Here is a 21,111-nt window from a genome sequence, read left to right on the forward strand (position 1 = left end):
TCGCAAGTTCAGGATTCTATTCTCGAACCACTCGCTTCGCTCGTGGTTCAACTATAGAATCCTTTCACTTGCTCGTTTTTCAATTCCACACTCGGCGTTAAAATACAACTTTGCCCCCTAGTATAACAAATAACTATTAATATACCTACCGCTGTTTTTAACACTTATACAACATGTTATTCTACTTACACTGTTTCATATGCCTGTGTGTCTGCTGTATATACACTGAGTCTAATGTGGTGATGTCACAGGTTATTTTACTTCTTTCTTAAATAACAGAAACTAAGCAGTTCCTAAGCAAAGTCCTTATACTTATGTCAAAACAATTATTCACAAGGTGAATACAATGAATGAAAAATCGAAGCTCTTCCAAGATAAGCGGCTCGATAAACATCCTAATTGACCGTTCGACGGCTCCTCTCACGTCGAAAGGAAGCGTCACTTAACCTAATTACCCCAAGGCACCACTCACTCGGAAAATCAAGCAGTTGCCGGCGAAAATTCAGTTACGATTGAGCGCAAACTGAGTAAAATCATTGACAATGTTCGCTGAAGACGCAATTTAATTTTCTGTCTCGGAGAAGCGTTGATTTGTAGTATTTGTACGCACTGAATTTTTTATCTTTGAATAATTATATGTTTACTAGCTTTACCCGCGGCTTCGCTCGCGTTAGAAAGAGACAAAAAGTAGCCTATGTCACTCTTTATCCCTTCAACTATCTCCACTTAAAAAAATCACGCCAATTCGTCGCTCCGTTTTGCCGTGAAGGACGGACAAACAAACATACACACACAATTTCTCATTTATAATATTGGTATGGATTAGATACTTATTTTCGACCCGCTATATCAGTGAGCATGAGGACATTGGAGACTACTAGAAACCTTCAATATCCTTTCTTTTCGTTTTCGTTCTACAAATTCTTAGACTTAAATAATTCACTGAAGTAGGTACTTACTTAATTTGATTCTTTAAAGCTTCAACTTAGAGCAGTTCTTAATTTCACAACATAACGTAAACCTGTAAGGTTTCGTATAGGAGGTACAAGCACCTACTGCTTGCCCTTAGAGTTGGTCAAAGACACCTAGTCTTACAAAGTTGGCATGTAGAAGAGAAATTTCGACGGCTTCTGCTGTGACGGGGTGGCCTAGGAGTTCATGGCGTTAGCCCGGATTGCTAAAGACGCCGGTTCAAAATGTTCAAATCCGGCCTTCGCCACTGGTGGTGTCCGTCATTTTTTCTGACATCTTATTTCGATTTTTTTCACCACATAAGTATTTATATTCTCGAGTGAGAACATTTCTTATGAACACGTTCTCAAACACGACATAACTCTAGTTGATTCATCATCATCATAGCATGCAGAAGCTAGCTCTCTCTGTACCGAGACTTTTCCATAATTTAAGAGACTGTAGCTCTTGTCGGTGTCTTAGACGTCAGACTGATGACGTAATTGTTGCAGGTGTCCTGACAGCCATCAACTGCATCAGCGTGAGGTGGACCATGAGAATCCAGGATGTGTTCACCTCCTCCAAGCTGTTTGCGCTCGTGGTCATCATCATCTCCGGTCTTTACTACATCTGTATTGGTAAGTTCACTTTTGGAGCATTTCCACTTTTCACAAACACCAATTTTCTAAAAATTGCCAGGTGTCTGTAGCTTATCTGAGGCATTACCCAGAATTTAAGAACGGAAATATTATCGCCCGCTTTAGACTCCGAAAAAAAATCGCAACACGCGAAATGAAGTACTTGTGATACAAGATATTGAAAGTACCAACTCTTGCTATATCGCCCGCTTTAGACTCCGAAAAAAAATCCCATAAATAATATGTACAAGATTTGTAAAATTATATGGTATGCAAATAAAGAACTATTGAACTATTGAACTATTAAAATAATGACAGATTCAGAGTCCACCAGCATTATGTAGCAAATCAAAGATATGAATTGAATAGGTAGGCACCTTCTGGGCGATCTGGATCCGTCGTAGGTGAAGTCTTCTCCTCGGCTAGTCTGTGGAATGGTTTGAACCGGAACCTTGCCGCCGTCTTCATTACTATAGCAAAAGTTATACTATTTTCAACTGTAGAGGACAGTTTTAATTGTAAACTAAATCTTTTGTCTCTTTCAAAAGACGTTTCTCATCCAAATAGTTTTCCGCCTAACCTGTCTTCCTCTGTGTGGGTATAGAGAGGCACTCATACTCGTGCATGGTCTTAATATTAAGTACTCTTCTATAGTATCGTCTCCCCCGTCATTTAAACGGCTAGCAGTGACCACTTCCACTTCGTACGACTCACATCCATCCATACATCCGTTGCAACCGGTTAAAGTCGGAATCGGAATAAGTAGGTGCCTACTGGCTATATCATATTTATCATTTTTTTTAATTAGGCTAATTTTAATTACCTACAGTTTTAGCTTCAAATACTTAGCGACTTTGTTTTGAGTGACATCAACAAGTCTAACAACTCTTTATTTCTCGAAAAGTTTTTGTCTTCTAGATAATTTAAACGTTTTTAACTGCTACTAACGGCTCTATTCGAACTGTAATATATCTTCTAGTATCAGTGTATAAAATTTGAAATAGAAATATAAATATTTTATTTTAATAGAATTTTTTTTTTTATAAGAAATATTTGACACTGACGGATCAGGTATCATATATTATGTTTGTGACATCTTGCTCAAATACTAAACGCATTGTTCGAATACGGCAAGTTTAAGATCAAGTTTTAGCGTCATTAATTCATTATATTTTATATTATCTAAAGTGGTATTGTGTTCAGAAAGCATTGGTTATTATCATTGAATGGGATCGAAATCGGCTCGTTAGAACTGTTAAAAGTAGGTAGATACATAATATATATGTACAGTGAGCTGCAAAAGTGCGTGGTCCATGTGGTCAAAAGTGCCATACGATATTCTGATATGAAGTTTAAGCACCCTTCCCTAATGGAAATACACAAGTACGTCTACTCCATGTATTACCTAGGTACTGAATTTCAAGCAGTACCGGTTTTGCTGTTTCTGTTGCGTGTTATTTAGTTATCCTGGGTCTATGAATATTTATAAATTGAAATAAAATCTATTTCCATAAAGATTATTATGCAAACTGTATAATTGTACATTCAGTCACATATCCACTATTTTTTTGACAAAGAGCATCAATTATTGTACCTTTAAGTGCGATGCTTTCATTAAAGTTAAAATTAATGAGTAGGTAAGATAGATATAAATTAAATAATAAAGTTTGACTACCCTTGTAGCTATCTGCCAACTACTACCTAATCTTTATCAATTAATTTAAACCAACTGTATAAAACACACAACTGCTCTACATTAACATGATTTCAAAATAGGTACAATGTTAATGAATATTACATTATCCTTATTTACTCGTATTTCCATTAATATCGAGAAGTCAAGTTTCTGCTACTTGTGGCCACAAAATAATAAATGATACACATAATGTCAACATGTCGCGGTCATAGATTTATAATTATTAAACTAGATTGTTTAGTTAGGTCAAAAAGTGTGTCCACATGAGAGGTCATTGTTTGGGCTGGTGTCCCTCTCGCACTTACTGACAATGTCATCATTATTCAGTGACGTCATCACTGTCATACATTGGGGATACCAGTCAATTTTCAAAGTTACTACCAAATCTACTAATACCCATTTGAACATATTTTTTAATTATACAAATCTTTGATTTATTGGCATCAAAATAATTACATTATAATTATTTTCAAATTTTTTGAAATATATCGAAACCCTAGTTAGAATATAACACTAAAATAATATAAGAAGTTATAAAATCGGGTAATATACAGATAAAAATACTACTAATATGGGAACCTCATTATCACTGGCAACACGTGCGAGAGGGACACCAGCCCAAACAATGCCCTCTCATGTGGACCGTTTTCGCTAGTCTGATACGATCGACTTTCTGTTTCAGCAATAAGGTTTAATTTCGTATGGCAAAAAATGTGATTGAGCGGTCCCCTGTAAAGGTCTTTGGTCGCGGTTTAGAGTAGACTCAGGGTTGCCATATTTTGCCATCTTTTGATGCCCATATTTTCTGTTATCTATGCAAGAGGCTCACATTTCTTTATAGTTGACTGTGTCTACATATGACTTAAATAATTCTTTACTTCACAATCAAGTAGGTACCTACTTAAAACAAGATTAATTATTTTCACCTCACTAGATCGGAAAGGACTTTTTTTATTCTTTAAAAACAGATAGCAAAATCGCATTTTATTCACAAGAGTGCAAAGAATATTTGAAATCCGAACGTGTCATTAGTTACTTTTTTAAATATAATTTCTTGTAACTAGGCATGTCCCAGACAGGACAATTTTCTCCCTATAATTATTATTTTTTTAAATCGGGACTTAATCGCGTATAACTACAAAAAAAAAATACAGCTCAGGATTCTATTTTCGAACCACTCGCTTCGCTCGTACAACCATAGAATACATTCGCTAGCTCGTAGTTCAACCCTAGAATCCATTCGCTAGTTCGTGTTGCAATTCCACACTCGGTTAAAATACAACTTTGCTCCCTTGTATAACAAATAACTTATTTCTATATTTACATTTACCATGGTGCAATAAAGATTGATTGATTAATGGAAACCTTTCGTCGATGCAAAGGTCACGAAAGTTAGTTCATTTTTCTATATTTTTTTTGTAAACTCTTTATTTTATGGAATTTAGGTAAAATTGCTTGTAAAGTTAGTAAGAAATAAGTACCTAACACCTTAAGTTTACTTATAAAGTAGCGTGTCACTCCACTCTAATTTAATCCTATAAGTAGATAGGTAAGTAGATAAAGTACCTACAATTACTGTAGCCGATTTCCATGAAAGTTGATATCTACTAATAACTTTCTGAGACAAATATGAATCACTTTAGAAATAACCCTAGGCAATTGTTATTTATCACCGTGTCTAGGGCTAGACCAAGCTAACTTTACAGCGATTTTTGGTCTTAATTTCTTAGGCCTTATTTAGATGGCGTGCGAACTCGAATGCGATTTTAGTTACATTGCGGGCTGTTGAGGTTACATACAATTTTGCACAGCAATCAAATGCCGTAATATAATAAAACTCGTATGCGAGTTCTCGTACCGTCTAAATGGGCCCTTACTCATTTGACGTCCACGATAAGTGATAATAACACATCCACTTTTTTTTGTGCTACCTAATTCGCTGCAAATATGCTGTGGTACTATGTCCCTTTTCGAAGTTGGTTAAAACGTAAATTGAATTTGGCAGGACACACGGAGAACTTTGAAAACGCGTGGGAGGGCAAGTACACAGCTGGATCTGTGGCGCTGGCCTTCTACTCTGGTCTGTTCGCTTTCGGCGGCTGGAACTACCTCAACTTCGTCACAGAAGAACTACAGGATCCGTACAAGTAAGTTCATCTAACAAACTTTAAAGACGCACAGGGGTTTTATTTATTTTCCCCTCACTAGCTCGGAAACACGTGTTTTGTCCTTTAATACCAGCGGGTAAAAACGCATTTTATCCACTAGTGGGTAAAGTAATTTGACCTTGAATAAAGTCAAATTAACTGCTTTAAAATTGATAAAAGTAGGTGAATCTAGTAATTAAGATGATTTACCACCTGTGGAGCCACTGGAAGCAGTGATAAACGCATTTTTTTGCGTTGTAGTTTCCTCGTTATAGTGAGGGGAAAAGTTTTGTGTTACACTCGGGTGCAAATGTATTTTACTTCTCGTGTGTTAAAAAACTCGCAAGTTCAGGATTCTATTCTCGAACCACTCGCTTCGCTCGTGGTTCAACTATAGAATCCTTTCACTTGCTCGTTTTTCAATTCCACACTCGGCGTTAAAATACAACTTTGCCCCCTTGTATAACAAATAACTATTATTTATACTTTATTGCACATAAAAAAATAAGTACAAATGGTGGATTTAATGCCTTAAGGCATTCGCTACCAGTCAACCACTGGGTCAAAAAGAAACATTTGTATCAAATGCGCTGCATAGACAGTTTGACCCGACTCAAGGTATGTCATGTGACGTCTATTATCAAAAATTTGCAGCATCTTAGCAAATAACTGTGTACAGGGTGTCCAGAGGCCACAGAATCTGTGCCAGAGGCAGATAATATTCCAAATAGCTATGTACTTACCTACAAGGTGGGTGCCGGATTTTAGTTACTGATTGATCAGTGAAAATGGTTCACAAAGTTTGCATAAATAAATACACAAGGCACTTCGAAATTTTTGTAAAAGTGACTTTGAAAATATGAACAACCTGAAATCGTAAATCTTAGCTGGGCATCCTGTACAAACAGTTCAATTAAACTGTTGATTTGGTCACCACTAATCAACCCAATATATACTCTATTAGTCCAATTTACTTGTAACATGACACCATAGATACCTTCTCGTCATTTAATGAAGCTAAGGAAATAGAGGAACAAATAACGAGAGATATTTATAAGCGATATTACGTGGAGGCACGATCTTCACTTATAGGACAAGTCTGGGCTCAGACATTCTTATAATGACGTGGTTCTGGCGCACGATAAAATGTGTAGACGATAAAATATTTCATTCAACATTCACTATCGAATATACGGAATATAGTCTGTACATTACAGCACAAGTGCGAAAAAAAGGAAGTTCAAAATGAGTGGCGATAAATTAGTTACGAATTTCTTTTACGCACATGTATCGTACGACGTTTTTTAGTACAGATGACCCTCCGAAGTTTCGACCTGACATATGAACCACTTCTCGCACTAGGGCGTAAAAAAAGCACCATCTGTGTGAAATAGTACATTACGATACAAGTGCGTAAAAAAGGAAGTCCGAAACGAGTGGCGATAGATTAAAACACGACCGAAGGGAGTGTTTTAAATCTACACGAGTTATGAATAAAAGAGGAAGGCGATATATTTCCGTAGACGCTGCGCGCACTCGTTTTTTGAAGCCGTTAAAAACATAGGAAAACGCAATGGAAAAATCTGAAAACGATATATGTTAAATTTCAGGATCTGGTGAGTATGTTATGGAGTTGAACAACATGAATGTTACAACTTCGCTCGATAGAAAATGACCCCAAAGTTCCCTCTTCTTTTAACAATAAATCGTTCCCATAGCTGGGATAAAAACTTTTTTGACTTCTTTTTTACTTCAATATATAGGTAATAAGATTATCTAGATGAATCTGATGAGTTTGTGCCGGTAGCGTCATTAAAATAATATAATATTTATCAAATACTACCAAATCCGCAAAGGAAAGATGGAACAACTATGAACCCAATTTTAAGACCCGTTACTAATCCTGTTTTTGCAAAAAAAAAATTTTTTTGAAAAATGTTTTGAAATTGAAAACATTTTCGATGGCACTTATGGCCTCTTCAGTCGCGCGGCGGCGCTTTCAGAGGATGGACCTGTGTCAGTTTTCTCCGCGTGGTCACGTGTCATTGAAACAATCGGGAACAAAGCTTTGAGGAGGCAGAAAAAATAATTGCGTGCTAGAAAACAAATAAATAAAGAAAATTCTAAAGACTCTGAAAAGGTAAGAAAATGATAATTTATATATACTCGTAAGTATTTCATTTTCATATGATGTTATCAAGTGACATTTACGATATCTAAACATCATAGATTTTAGAAACCCCTAGATGACGCGTCTGTGACGTCATTACAGCACAACTTTCCACTTAGAAAATATATGACTGATGTCCAGCTAGTGAACAAACATACGTATAATTTTCATAAACATATTGAGTTGTTCGAAAGAAAAGGCGGCGGTAGATACAGTACTGATTGAAGATCAGGTAGGGTAGGTATTTCTGTCTTTCAAAATTTGGTATAAGGTTAATTAGATCGTGCTACCCTCCGTCTATATTTTTTCTGTGTCTATGCCAAACATGTGGCCAGCCTGACAGAAATTTTGTTTGTCAACTGTCGCCATTTTTCCATAATAGTTAAAAGATTTCAGTATTTTAACTTCTCAATAAATTTTGATGAATAATCATACATTGATAAAGCTGGACAATTTTTTTTATTTTTATTTGGTGGGTATGATTCCGGTACTTTATATTTACAGATATTTGTCTAATTTGCAAGATTATACGAATCCTTCAGCAAGCTGTCTGACTCCTTTGACAAAAGTTGATACTTGATATGAATATACTTGAGAATTCGAGGTAGGCATAGAATGGTATTGATTTATCAATAAAATCTTATGAAGTATGATACTTTATCTTGTGCTGGGTTGTATTTTATTTGGAGATATTAGTGGCGGTAGTGCCACCACCACCAACACGAGTCAAGCGAAGAGAAAAGCTGTTTTCTTGAAGCATTTTGTCGTTCTTCTGAATCCTCGAATTTGGGGTCTAGTTTAAACCAGATAAATATAATTGTCAGGATATGATATCAATAGCAACTTTATTAAATAGACAAAGTTTCAATTGCATAGTTTTCATACTTTAGATTTTATTCATATCTTAATATAAATAGCACAGATTTCATCAGTGACTGGATGAGTGATTTCATCATGATCATCAAAATATACGAGTACTTAAGTAACCTGCTATTAGTAGGTTCATGAACAACAAGAATAAAATTCGAAACTTTGGCATGTATACATTGTAAATATACAGGTTAAAGGCTTTCAATATGAAAATGAAAAAGCGTTATTTATTCACGGCTGAAAAAAATAATGTGTATTTTTAAACAGCAGTGACATGACATAATATCTTTTTACCTAAAGTTTATGGTCAAAGAAGCTGACGGTTACTGTGTTCTGTTAACAATAGGTTTATAAGAAAAAACTTGTCCATGAAGTAGAAAACTCGCCGAGATGTTAATCTTCACCCTCCTCCCCATTTTTATGTCCCCATTTTCAGTTTTTTTTATATATTCAGGAAAACCGTAAAAGCTACAGTTATGATGTTTAGGAGAAGTAGGTATATTTCCATAAAATTCTCTACACAGTATATATTTGCAGGTAAATAGTTGTAACTCGTAATTTCAAATCAAATCAAATTGTGCTTCTATTTACTATGGGACTAATGCTGAAAACGCAAAAAAAATATCTATTTTATACATTTCGACTGTCATGATACAGCTCATTTCTATGGAACATCCAAATTTTTTTTCGTATATGTTTCAGCATTGGACCCTTAATAAACGTTGTTCATAATGACCTCAAAAGTCACTATGCAAAGTTTGAATGGTCCTTTTTATTTCACCCTGTCGATCTGTAGATAAGTGCGATTACTAAGAAGTTCGATAAAATTGATTGTACTTTAGGTACGTCCTTAAAAGCTCCGACAACTCTGACCAAACACACTGTAACTATAAATCATTAGTATTACTTACACAAATGATGAAACCTAATAAAAAAAATAAAGGCGGTGATCGTTTACCATCAGGCGATGAGCTGCTCATTTGCCTCCTATTTCATGAAAAAACTAAGAAAGCCCAGTTAAAATACGGTGATCATTATGACTGCGATCCGTCTGTGTCATGCTACCGCGCGAATTTGAGTTCCCGCGTGTGCGACAAGTGAACATCGCCGCGCGGGCGGGGCTGCCCGGACGCCGCGCACCTCACCCCCTTGGATTGGTTAGTTTGACAGATCATCTCGCCTTAATTGTCCTTTAATACCAGCGGGTAAAAACGCATTTTATCCACTAGTGGGTAAAGTAATTTGACCTTGAACAAAGTAAAGTCAAATTAACTGCTTTAAAGTTGATAAAAGTAGGTGAATCTAGTAATAAAGATGATTTACCACCTGTGAAACTACTGGAAGCAGTGATAAACGCATTTTTTGCGTTGTAGTTTCCTCGCTATAGTGAGGGGAAAAGTTTTGTGTTACACTCGGGTGCAAATGTATTTTACTTCTCGTGTGTTAAATAACTCGCAAGTTCAGGATTATATTCTCGAACCACTCGCTTCGCTCGTGGTTCAACTATAGAATCCTTTCACTTGCTCGTTTTTCAATTCCACACTCGGCGTTAAAATACAACTTTGCCCCCTTGTATAACAAATAACTATTACTCATGTAGTAAAATGAATACAAATATGCGAAAGGAATTACAAGGAAACATAACACCTACTCTTTACATTAAAACAGAGTTTGTGCAAAGAACCAATCGACTTTTAAATTCTTTGAAGTAGATCCCTCGAGAGATCGTCAAACAAGACTGAGTGCGTTCTTCTGTTCAGCTCTGCTTTTCAGTTAAATGTAGCTTTCTTTGGACGTCCATTAGGAAAATAATACTGTGTTAGGTTACGTATATACAGGACCACATTACAGATTAACATTTTGACTACATATAAATGTAAGTAAAATTATATAAGTACCTACTAGGTACAGTCAGCCAAAAAAGTTGTTTACCACTTTTCGATCTTATTTGATTAAAAGTAGAGTCGAAAAGTGGTAAACCACTTTCTTGGCTGACCGTATTACTAGGTGATTTTATAGGGCCATGTTCCCGAATTGTATGATTTTATTCCATAGGACGGATGAAAATCTGGAAAATTCATGGATCAAGTCATGTTGACATAGTCGTTAAACTTCAAACTGTTACTGTTAGGTAATGAAATGAAAACTAGCGAACTATCTCATCTTAAACCCCGATTGCGATTATATATGTACAGTAAGCTGCAAAAGTGCATGGCGAATTTATCAATGAATTAATTCATCATTTTTCCATGTAATTTTGCAGCTGTACGCATACTTAGTTATGAATGATACATGAAACATATGTGATAAACATTTCAGTAAAAGCAGTCCTTGAAAGCTAACAGTGAGTGCGCTGAAGCTAAAGTGACGGCATTAGATAGTAGATAATGGATACCTACAAAACTTACCTAATATGTTTATTTCATCTGATACTTACAGAGAACATATTTAATTTTACCAAATAAAAGAGATTCCTATACTGTAATTAAGGGTCACTTACTCTCTTCTTAAGGGACGATTTTCTTTAACTCAGCGATATTAAAGCGTGGGAGATATAGGACTGCGGGTAGTCGTGTAATGCCCATTCCAGAGTTCAGAGTTATTACAATCGCTGTGTCAAATCGAAGTGAGGCGGTGTTCGGATTTATAAATTTTATGATATTTACGGCAGTCTGATCTGAATCAATAAAAATCGAGGTAATTAATTAATTTCCCATTATCGCCAAAAAATATATATGGCCTGTTATAAAAACTACATTCGTATAATCAATAGCCAATTTGGCGTTACGTGGTTATTTATTGTGAAGTCTTGTTTGATGACATTTGTTCATACAGCGTCAACTGAAGATTAATGCCTTATGTTTTTAAATTACTTAAATTAATGTCCAGTTAGACTGGCTGGTCCTTACAAGTGACATGTGTGTTCCAACCAATGGGAATAGAAGGCATGAACACTCGTCCTATTACATGTATTATTCATGGCTTTTATCTCGCACTATTCGCTGGGAGCCATTTTCATGTCCAACCTCGATAGTGTGAACTGGGTGCTTTTATTTACAATTCAAATAATGGAATAACACGATACATTTAGCCCGTGTTGGGAATAATTACATTGGCTTAAGCCAGATCTATTCGAAATACATAGATATATTCACGTTTGTGTTCCTAAAGGGGGTAAACAGCGCACATGAAAATGCTCAAGACTTAGTACCACTTTTTAATTGAAAAGATTGAACATTTTGAAGAGACTCACCAGTTGATAGTCGGTAGCGCTCATAAAATCGTATGAATTGTACCTGTTGATATAGTCTTTTTGTCATATATCTAGACATAATTAGGTATCTGTCTCATAAACTCCAAATTACTCAGCAGTCTATTGTGACGCCTACGCCTCCACGACTGGTCGGCCTGATAATAATTTTACGACCAACGCTAAACCACGTGTTGTACGTTTCAGGAACCTCCCGCGAGCGATATGGATCGCCATGCCAATGGTCACCATCATCTACGCGTTGGCCAACGTCGCATACTTCGCCGTCGTTAGCAAGGATGAGATGAAGTTTGCTGTGGCTGTGGTAAGTAACGCAACATAGTTCTTTCCTAACCCATATCACCATCTCCTCCTAGACGTTTTCAGCTACAGTAACTGCGTTCCACTGAGGTGACTGATATAGCCAATGGGAAGGGGGATGCCATGTATGTACTTACTTATTAACTATACTATCTATCTCACCATCCACCACCAGCTATTTACATAGTCTAACAACTGTAGAAGTCATTTGTACAGTGAGCTGCAAAAGTGCATGGCGAATTTATCAATGAAATGATGACTGGTTTGGCCTAGCGCGCAGTGACCCTGCCGTCTAAGCCGCGGTCCCGGGTTCGAATCCCGGTAAAGGCATTTATTTGTGTGATGAGCACAGATATTTGTTCCGGAGTCATGGATGTTTCTATGTATATAAGTATGTATTTATCTATATAGGTATATATATCGTCACCTAGCACTCATAGTACAAGCTTTGCTTAGTTTGAGGCTGGGTTGATCTAAGGTGTCCCTCAATATATATATATATTAAAAAAAATTCGTTATCTCCATGCAATTTCGCAGCTCACTATACAAATACGAGATGGTTAAAACTATTTTCAGTGGCAGAAGAACTCGCGCCCGTAAAAATGCGAAGTCTCTTCATAATAGAAGCAAATAGAAGTAAAGATTAATAAAGTAGATTTTTATTGTTAGGCTAAGGTGATCGTCAGTAGGTAATTCGTACAAGTGCGCTTTTATTTACAATAAAACCTAGACGGTCCACACAGGCGATTTCAGTTTCAGTCCAGAAAGAGCACCTTGTGTAGTTGGACAATGGTATCAAATTTTTAGATGATGTGGTCCACACCATCTAGATCTAACAGGTTTTACTGTATCTAAAAATTGGATACCATTGTTCAACTACGTACACAAGGTGCTCCTTCTGAAATCGCCTATTATTCGCTACATTCTGTACCGCTGGGTAACTTTCTCCTCCAGTCATTTAGTGAGGAATCCTTTACACACTAGTTATAACCAATAAACACGCATTACCGAAATGCAACATGTGTGGGGTGTGGGTGTAGGTCGCGTAATAAATGTCCACATCGCTTTCAGTTTATTATTAGTGCAATAAAGTAACGCGCCCGCGTCATGATGTTGATTGACAAGATACTGCATTAAGTGAGTTATTTACCCCTATAATTTTGCTTAAGAGTATTTTTATTGATAGGTGGCAAACAAATACCTACGTATACCTACTAAATTACATGCATGTATATGTGTTACAGTATAGCCATATACGTAGGCAAAGTATCTAGTTTATTTTATTTAAATTGTAGGTATATATAGGCCGGAAAATGCCCAATGTGTGTCAAACAATTTGTCTTCTTTGTCTTAATAATAAGTGTGTTGCCGTACCCAGTTAATAATAGATTGATAATAGAGATACGACCTGTCATCGTTTATTACACCGCGCTAATTTATAGTTGCTAGGTACTTTACATTATCTTTGTTTTATAAATAAACATGTGAAATATCTATACCTAACTGCGAACACGTGGAGTTATTTACATACTTCGGGTCTATTCTGGAATGTGCTACAAGGAATTTTGTTAGTAGGTACTTAAGTGCAAATAAAATGGTGGGTGCTGGGTTGATAGCTCGGATTATGCGATGTTCTTGCCAATGTCACTTTTTCCTATTCGCAATTCTGGACAATCTGAATTCTACGCAATTAGTATTTCACCTCATTCGCTATTGTGGACAGTCATACTTGTGAACAGTGGCGATTCTTCCTGTTCGCAATTCTGCACATTTTTAATTGCACACAATAGTTTTTGACCTCATGCGCTAAATGTGTACAGTCATTATTTGTGTACAGTAGCGATTCTTCCTGTTCGCAATTCTGCAATTTCTGCACAATCTAAGTTCCACACAATAGGTATTTCGCCTCATTCGCTTCTGTACACAGCCATTATTTGTGTACAGAATAGTTTCTTCCTATTCGCAATTCTACGTAATCCGAATTCGACGCACTAGGTATTTCACCTCATTCGTTATTGTGCACAGTCATTATTTGTATACAGTATAGTTTCTTCCTATTCGCCATTGTACGCAATTCGAATTCCACACAATAGGTATTTCGCCTCATGCGCTATTGTGCACAGTCATTATTTGTGTACAGTATAGTTTCTTCCTATTCGCATTTCTATGCAATCTGAATTCGACCCATTAGTATTTCATCTCATTCGATTTTATGCACAGTAATTACTTGTGTAAATTAGCGATTCTTCCCGTTCGCAATTCTACACAATCTCAGCTTCCTCTGTCCCCGTAAACACGCACAAATAGAAACGCAGAAAGTGCCTTCCACGGCGCACTAGCATAGGCAAAGCTCCATATACCATTATTAATATTAATTACCGTTATTACGCACTCAGAAAAAATAATATTTAGGTGTCATGCTACAGATGGCGTTGTCAGAAGCACTGTATTCAATTTTGACACCCAATTTCAAAATAAAAATAATATAACCAGTCACCATATCAATATCTTGTAAAAAAAAAATGATAAAATCGAACGTTTGCTGACTATAGGTCAATGTTTACTAAATAATGACAGATGTAGTGCTAAAAGCTTTTCCTTCGTATTTTTATGGAAACGTACTTCGTATTTGTCATGGTATAATAGTTCGCACTGTGACATTTGATAAAGTAGAACTGCTGATAATAGATCAGACACAACGAAACTCCTCAGCGACGTATAGCCCATGTTAGGTTTAGAATTGTTAGGTTTAGAACAGGTGCTTAGAATTGCGAACAGGAAGAATCGTTAATTTACAAGTAATTACTTGTGTAAACAAGTAATGACTGTGCATAAAATCGAATGAGGTGAAATACTAATGGGTCGAATTCAGATTGCGTAGAATTGCGAATAGGAAGAAACCATACTGTACACAAATAATGACTGTGCACAATAGCGCATGAGGCAAAATACCTATTGTGTGGAATTCGAATTGCGTACAATTGCGAATAGGAAGAAACTATACTGTATACAAATGATGACTGTGCACAATAACGAATGAGGTGAAATACCTAGTGCGTCGAATTCGGATTACGTAGAATTGCGAATAGGAAGAAACTATTCTGTACACAAATAATGGCTGTGCTGTACAGAAGCGAATGAGGCGAAATACCTATTGTGTGAAACTTAGATTGTGCAGAATTGCGAACAGGAAGAATCGCTACTGTACACAAATAATGACTGTACACATTAGCGCATGAGGTTAAAAACTATTGTGTGCAATTAAAAATGTGCAGAATTGCGAACAGGAAGAATCGCCACTGTTCACAAGTAATGACTGTCCACAATAGCGAATGAGGTGAAATACTAATTGCGTAAAATTGAGATTGTCCAGAATTGCGAATAGGAAAAAGTGACATTGGCAAGAACGTCGCATAATCCACGTAAGGTGAAATACCCCATAATGGACGGTGATGCCATTATGGACAAAAAAACACAAATCCTTAAAAATAAGTATCTAAAATTAGTTTCTAAAAACTGACGGCTATGTACCATAAACTAGAGTTGTAGAGCTGTTTCATTTTGAAGTTTCAATTAATTCGGTTATTTCTGAAGGATTTGGCGACAAGATAAAATTCATCAGTTTACTGAAAAAAATATCAAGACGAATTCTTAGTAATGTTGCTAAGAGAGTTGAGTTCATGTAAAAAATAATAAAAAAATAATACTCGGTGTAAACTTGAATGCGATTTACTTACTGCATTAGGCATGAGATAAGGTATAAAACATACTAGTTTGTTGCTCCAAAGATATAAAGAAATGGCGTTATTTTGCGACTGTCCATTACTGGAACCGAAAAACTGCCTACCTCCTATGATGGACAAGGAACAATTTACAAAACCAAAATTTACAAGAAACAATCCTATGTTAAAATAACTCAAACTAATTGCATTTATGGTATATAATATTGACTCATTGAGTATCAGTTGGCTTTAAAAGTAAAATTTTAAACTTATTTCACTGTCCATAATGGGGGACCCATTACTGGAGAACTGCCGTCCATAATTGGAGAAAAAACACCTATTTTTAATTTTTTAACTATGAAGAAACCAATAGGAGTATCCATACTGCAATACGCTTGAAATGTAAAAGAAGGATTGGACATTCAAGATTTAACACGCTTAGCGGTAGAATTTTTACATTTATGAGTGAAATATCAAAAAGAGGCGAAAATTTTTCTTAAACTGTCCATGATTGGGTCCGTTACCTTAGTCATACCCACAGACCTCTCATGTGTCATTGTAATCAATTGCTCATTGGGTAGCTTTTGACTGAAATTATAATTTCGACACACTAGATAAAAATGAATAGGTGGGAGAGGAGAGAGCCAAGAGAGATAATATATGTCTAGTTTTATGCATAGGTATGTATAAGTATAAACTCGGAGACTACTATTAGGCGTATACCTACTACCGTCTACCTAATACATTGTACCGCTCGCCTTCACACTAAGCTCTCGAAGCGCGATCTGAATGTAAGGAAAACAGACGCCCTGTAAGTATCTATGATGATACATTTACTTATATCTTTCTAATTGACGTCGTTACTCCTCCCAGATATTCGGCGAACGTCTCTTCGGCGCGTGGAGCTGGGTGATCCCCGTGTTCGTGGCTCTGTCGACGTTCGGCGGCGTCAACGGCGTGCTATTCACGTCGGCCAGGCTGTTCGCGACCGGCGCGCAAGAGGGACACATGCCTGCTTTCTTCTCGCTCTTCCACATCAAGCGGCAGACTCCAATACCGTCGCTCTTGTTCACGGTAAGCTTCGCTACACACGAATAAGCAGTTCCTACCTACTCAGGAATTCGTCTCTTTGGCTGTTGCGTCGATGTTTGGTGACGTTAACGGCGTTCTGCCCACGCTGGTCATATGGGTACCTACCTAGACTAATTCATTTTAGTTTTTGAAGTTTGAATTAGCTCTACCAAGTTCTTGCAGTAGCTATATATACCTATTTGTCAATAGACTGAATTTCGTAATCTCTGTGTAGGCAGTAATGTATGTCCTAGGGGGCGAAGTGGGGCTTAGCGATTAAAAATATCAAATGTGTATTAAATTAACCGGTGTATGTTTTCAGTGCCTGTTCTCCCTTCTGATGCTGTCGACGAGCAACGTCCTAGCGCTGATCAACTACTTCTCCCAAACGCTGTGGCTATCCGTCGGCGCCTCCGTGGTGGGCATGCTCTGGTTGCGGCGCAAGCGCCCCGACATCCCCCGTCCCATTCGCGTACATCTCGCCATCCCTTTCATCTTCCTAGTCGCTATCGGCTTCCTTGTCTTCGTCCCAGCCATAGTACAACCAAAAGAAACCGCCATAGGAATCGCTTTACTCCTCAGCGGGATACCTGTCTATTACCTCGGGGTCAAGTGGCAGACGAAACCCCAATGCTACCATTCCCTTTCAGGATGCGTTTTAAGGCTTTTCCAAAAACTATGTTCCTGTATTTACGTAGAGTCAAATGAAAAAATGTCACAAGGATGAATGAATGAATAATAATATAATAATTTAAAGGACCAACGATTTATGTACCTATATGTACGTTTATATTTTATAAATATTGTGGGTACTAAGAAATGTATGTGCTTCCCGTTAGGGAGAGGACCGTCCTTTATTCTCTGTTACGTACCCGAATGATATGTATAATGCGTCTGATCATTAATCATTAAATCACATATTACAATATTTTAGGTAAAGCGAGTACATATTGTACAAACAAATATTTATTGTAGTAAGTTTCGACAATGATTAAGTAATAAATACGCAGTTGCTCGCTGTTGCGCAAAATTACGACGCAGCGTCATTGGATTGTAAGAGTGTGAATAGGTAGGTAACTTTGCTCTACATCTTTATATTTTTTTCTTTACTGCGACTCAAGCGAATAGTTTTAGTGGAATGGACAACTTTATAGGTAAAGTTACTTCAAGAAAATGAATAAATCCTCACCTACCTACTGTGGATCAGTTGGTCTCTCTTGAGCGATCTATTAAACTCGTATTAAATATGTCGCGTGTATAACTTTTATACCTCTTTATACTACTTGTATCTTATGATGCCTTTTGAATTGCTCTCTGAATGTTTAAGTAGGTAGTAAGAATACTTACATGTTATACTTAATGTATCGTACAATTGTATATTCTAGATCAAAAGTGGATGGTCAGTGTAATAATAAGTACTTTAGTCCATGGACATGACGTACCTAATATGAATATTATGAATAATATGTATCTAAGTATGTTATTTACTGGTCCAATACCTAGATTACAAGTACCTAAACAGGTATTAAAATGGGAACTAATACATTCCAAATGTAAGAAATTGTATTCTTGGATGTTTATATATATATATTTACTCGTAATTGTGTATTCTAGTTATGCTGGAATATTTAGGTATGCGGATTTTACAAACCGTGACATGATGTATAAACACTGGTGTTCAATTTTTGTTTACAAATAGCTGTATTTTGCACGCGGTTAATTATACCTAAAATTTTACCATCTTAGGTACCTGTTTGATTTTAGAATTAGTATTTTTATAAACTTTTGTTACCTATAATAAATACGTCAGCAAATCCCTTGTAATATACCTCTACCTTGCTACATGTATAATTGTTATTTATTTATAGTATTAATATTGAAATTGCTTATGAAAAATGCAATAAAACAACTGCAAGTAAAGAATTGTTAAATAAATTATTTTCACGCAAATAGATGGATTATTATTTCCAATACAATATCTGAGACCTAGCGGTCAACATCACCAAAAACAACATCTATACTAGCGACAATGATAGATATGTCGGCTAAATACAGTCCTTTGCCGAAGACTGCGATGCCCGCGAGGTGGATGTAGGAGCATGGGCGCATACCCACGCGGTAGGGCCGCGACGTGCCGTCCGCCACCATGTACAGCCCCAGCTCGCCCTTCGGACACTCGGTCGCCGTGTACGTGTACCCCGGCGGCACCGGATAGCCCTCCGTGCACAACTTAAAGTGATGAATCAGAGACTCCATGGAAGTCTTCATTTCTACTCGACTCGGCAAACAGTATTTAGAATCGTCCGTTTTATACTCTCCCTCGGGCATAGTATCGATGACTTGATTTAGAATTCTCAACGCCTGTCGAGTTTCTTCCAAGCGACAAAGATGTCGGTCGTAAGAATCACCATACGTTCCCACGGGAACATCGAAATCGTATTGATCGTAACCGTCATACGGATGAACGATTCTTAAGTCCCATTTAACACCAGTGCAGCGTAACATCGGTCCGCTGAAACCTAAATTGATCGCTTGGTGAGCACTAAAAGAGCCGATGCCTGCTGTTCTAGCATAATATAAGCGATTGCCCGTAACTAGGTCCTCCATTTCATCTAAACGTTCTCCCATTTTACTACAAAACTCATAGACGTCATCCAGGTACCCGATCGGCAGATCTTGAGACACGCCACCGACTTTTATATAAGCGCAGTGAACCCTAGCTCCACATAGCCTTTCGAACAGCTCATATAGTTTTTCTCTCTCTTCACACGTCCAAAAAAAAGGTGTGATACCACCTGCATCTAAAACAGTGCCAGCCACATTCAATAAATGGTTGGCTACCCGACTAAGCTCAGTACACAGAACTCGAATCGCTTTCGCCCTGGGGGGTGCCTCAATGTTGGCTAACGTTTCAACGGCTAAAGCAAAGGTCTGTTCATTTGCAAGGGCCGACACGTAGTCTAAACGGTCCATGAAGGGCAGGCTTTGATTATAATGTTTATTTTCCATGAGTTTTTCCGTGGCACGGTGTAAGAATCCGACATGGGGATCAGCCCTTACTACTGTTTCACCATCCAGTTCGAGGATTAGTCGCAACACACCGTGTGCGGCTGGATGTTGTGGACCAAAGTTGATCCACATATTTTTCAATTTTCGTTCAACAGGTGGAAGTCTCCCGTGATAGATCGGTGTGTAATATTTCTCCATTTCAGGTGTGCTCCATATAGCTGGACCACTGTACTGCTTCACATACTCCGCGTCAGGGAACCATTTGTGCCCGCGAAGTGAAGAACTAACCGTAAAGAAGCGAATGTTTTGAATTTTCCTGAGAAAGAATATTGATCGAATAACTTTCATTTTGGCTAGCGGAACTGTTGTCAATAATGATGGACGGAGTTGTAATGACGTGCCTTATTTACCTACTGTTCATATTTTTGGCCAGTCATTTGTTTGGCTCTAGTGGAGTAATTTTAGTAAAGTAAGTATCTACTCTATGCAGTATTATATGTATATTGAATTGAAGCACAAGACAAACGGGGGGATCCATAGATTTAGAATTATTAAACTAGATTGTGGAATCACATTTTTTGCCATACTAAATTGAACCTTATCACTGAGACAGAAAGGTGATCGTATCAGACTAGCGAAAACGGTCCACATGAGAGGGCATTGTTTGGGCTGGTGTCCCTCTCGCACGTGTGGCCAGTGTTAATGAGGTTATACCATAGTAGTAGTATTTTTATCTGCATATTACCGGACTTTATAACTTCTTATATTATTTTAGTGTTATATTCAAACTAGGGTTTCGATATATTTTAAAGTATTGGCAAATAATTATAATGTAATTATTTTGATGCCAATTGCCAGTAGGGTTTCGATATATTTTAAAGTATTGGCAAATAATTATAATGTAATTATTTTGATGCCAATTGCCAGTAAATCAAAGATTTGTATAATTAAAAAATACCTTCAATTGAGTATTAGTAGATTTGGTAGTAACTTTGAAAATTGACTGGTATCCCCAATGTATGACAGTGATGACGTCACTGAATAATGTTGACATTGTCAGTAAGTGCGAGAGGGACACCAGCCCAAACAATGACCTCTCATGTGGACACACTTTTTGACCTAACTACTCATTCTGGTTTAACTGTAATTCTGTGGGGGGATCCGTTTGTCTTCAGGATGATCTCTTTCTTCCTCCTACCCTTATCCCACGTTATGTGGGGTCGGTACAACATGTCTTCCTCTTCCATTCTCCCCTATCTTTCGTCA

At 37.1% G+C, this 21,111-nt stretch overlaps 2 protein-coding genes across 2 annotated transcripts in view; one reads left to right on the forward strand and one right to left on the reverse strand.

Moving 5' to 3' along the window:
- LOC125227633 (large neutral amino acids transporter small subunit 2) overlaps nucleotides 1-18,786 on the forward strand; it is a 34,639-nt gene extending 15,853 nt beyond the window's left edge. Inside the window, exons 3-7 of the mRNA XM_048131990.1 lie at nucleotides 1,464-1,589; nucleotides 5,291-5,432; nucleotides 11,930-12,047; nucleotides 16,639-16,839; nucleotides 17,159-18,786. Of these exons, the coding sequence (XP_047987947.1) occupies nucleotides 1,464-1,589; nucleotides 5,291-5,432; nucleotides 11,930-12,047; nucleotides 16,639-16,839; nucleotides 17,159-17,563 (992 nt within the window). The 3' untranslated portion in view covers nucleotides 17,564-18,786. The remainder of the gene's footprint in view (nucleotides 1-1,463; nucleotides 1,590-5,290; nucleotides 5,433-11,929; nucleotides 12,048-16,638; nucleotides 16,840-17,158) is intronic.
- Nucleotides 18,753-20,193, reverse strand: LOC125227634 (NADH-ubiquinone oxidoreductase 49 kDa subunit). Its single transcript, XM_048131991.1, has one exon. The coding sequence runs from the start codon at nucleotides 20,191-20,193 to the stop codon at nucleotides 18,823-18,825; it is 1,371 nt and encodes a 456-aa protein (XP_047987948.1). The 3' UTR covers nucleotides 18,753-18,822.
- Between the last annotated feature and the right edge of the window lie 918 nt (nucleotides 20,194-21,111).

The sequence above is a fragment of the Leguminivora glycinivorella genome, chromosome 6, assembly GCF_023078275.1.
Source record: "Leguminivora glycinivorella isolate SPB_JAAS2020 chromosome 6, LegGlyc_1.1, whole genome shotgun sequence".
Lineage (NCBI taxonomy): Eukaryota > Metazoa > Arthropoda > Insecta > Lepidoptera > Tortricidae > Leguminivora > Leguminivora glycinivorella.

What these genes read in the sequence shown, in the direction of transcription:
- LOC125227634 (XM_048131991.1), bottom strand. Translation starts at nt 20,193, where the DNA reads ATGAAAGTTATTCGATCAATATTCTTTCTCAGGAAAATTCAAAACATT.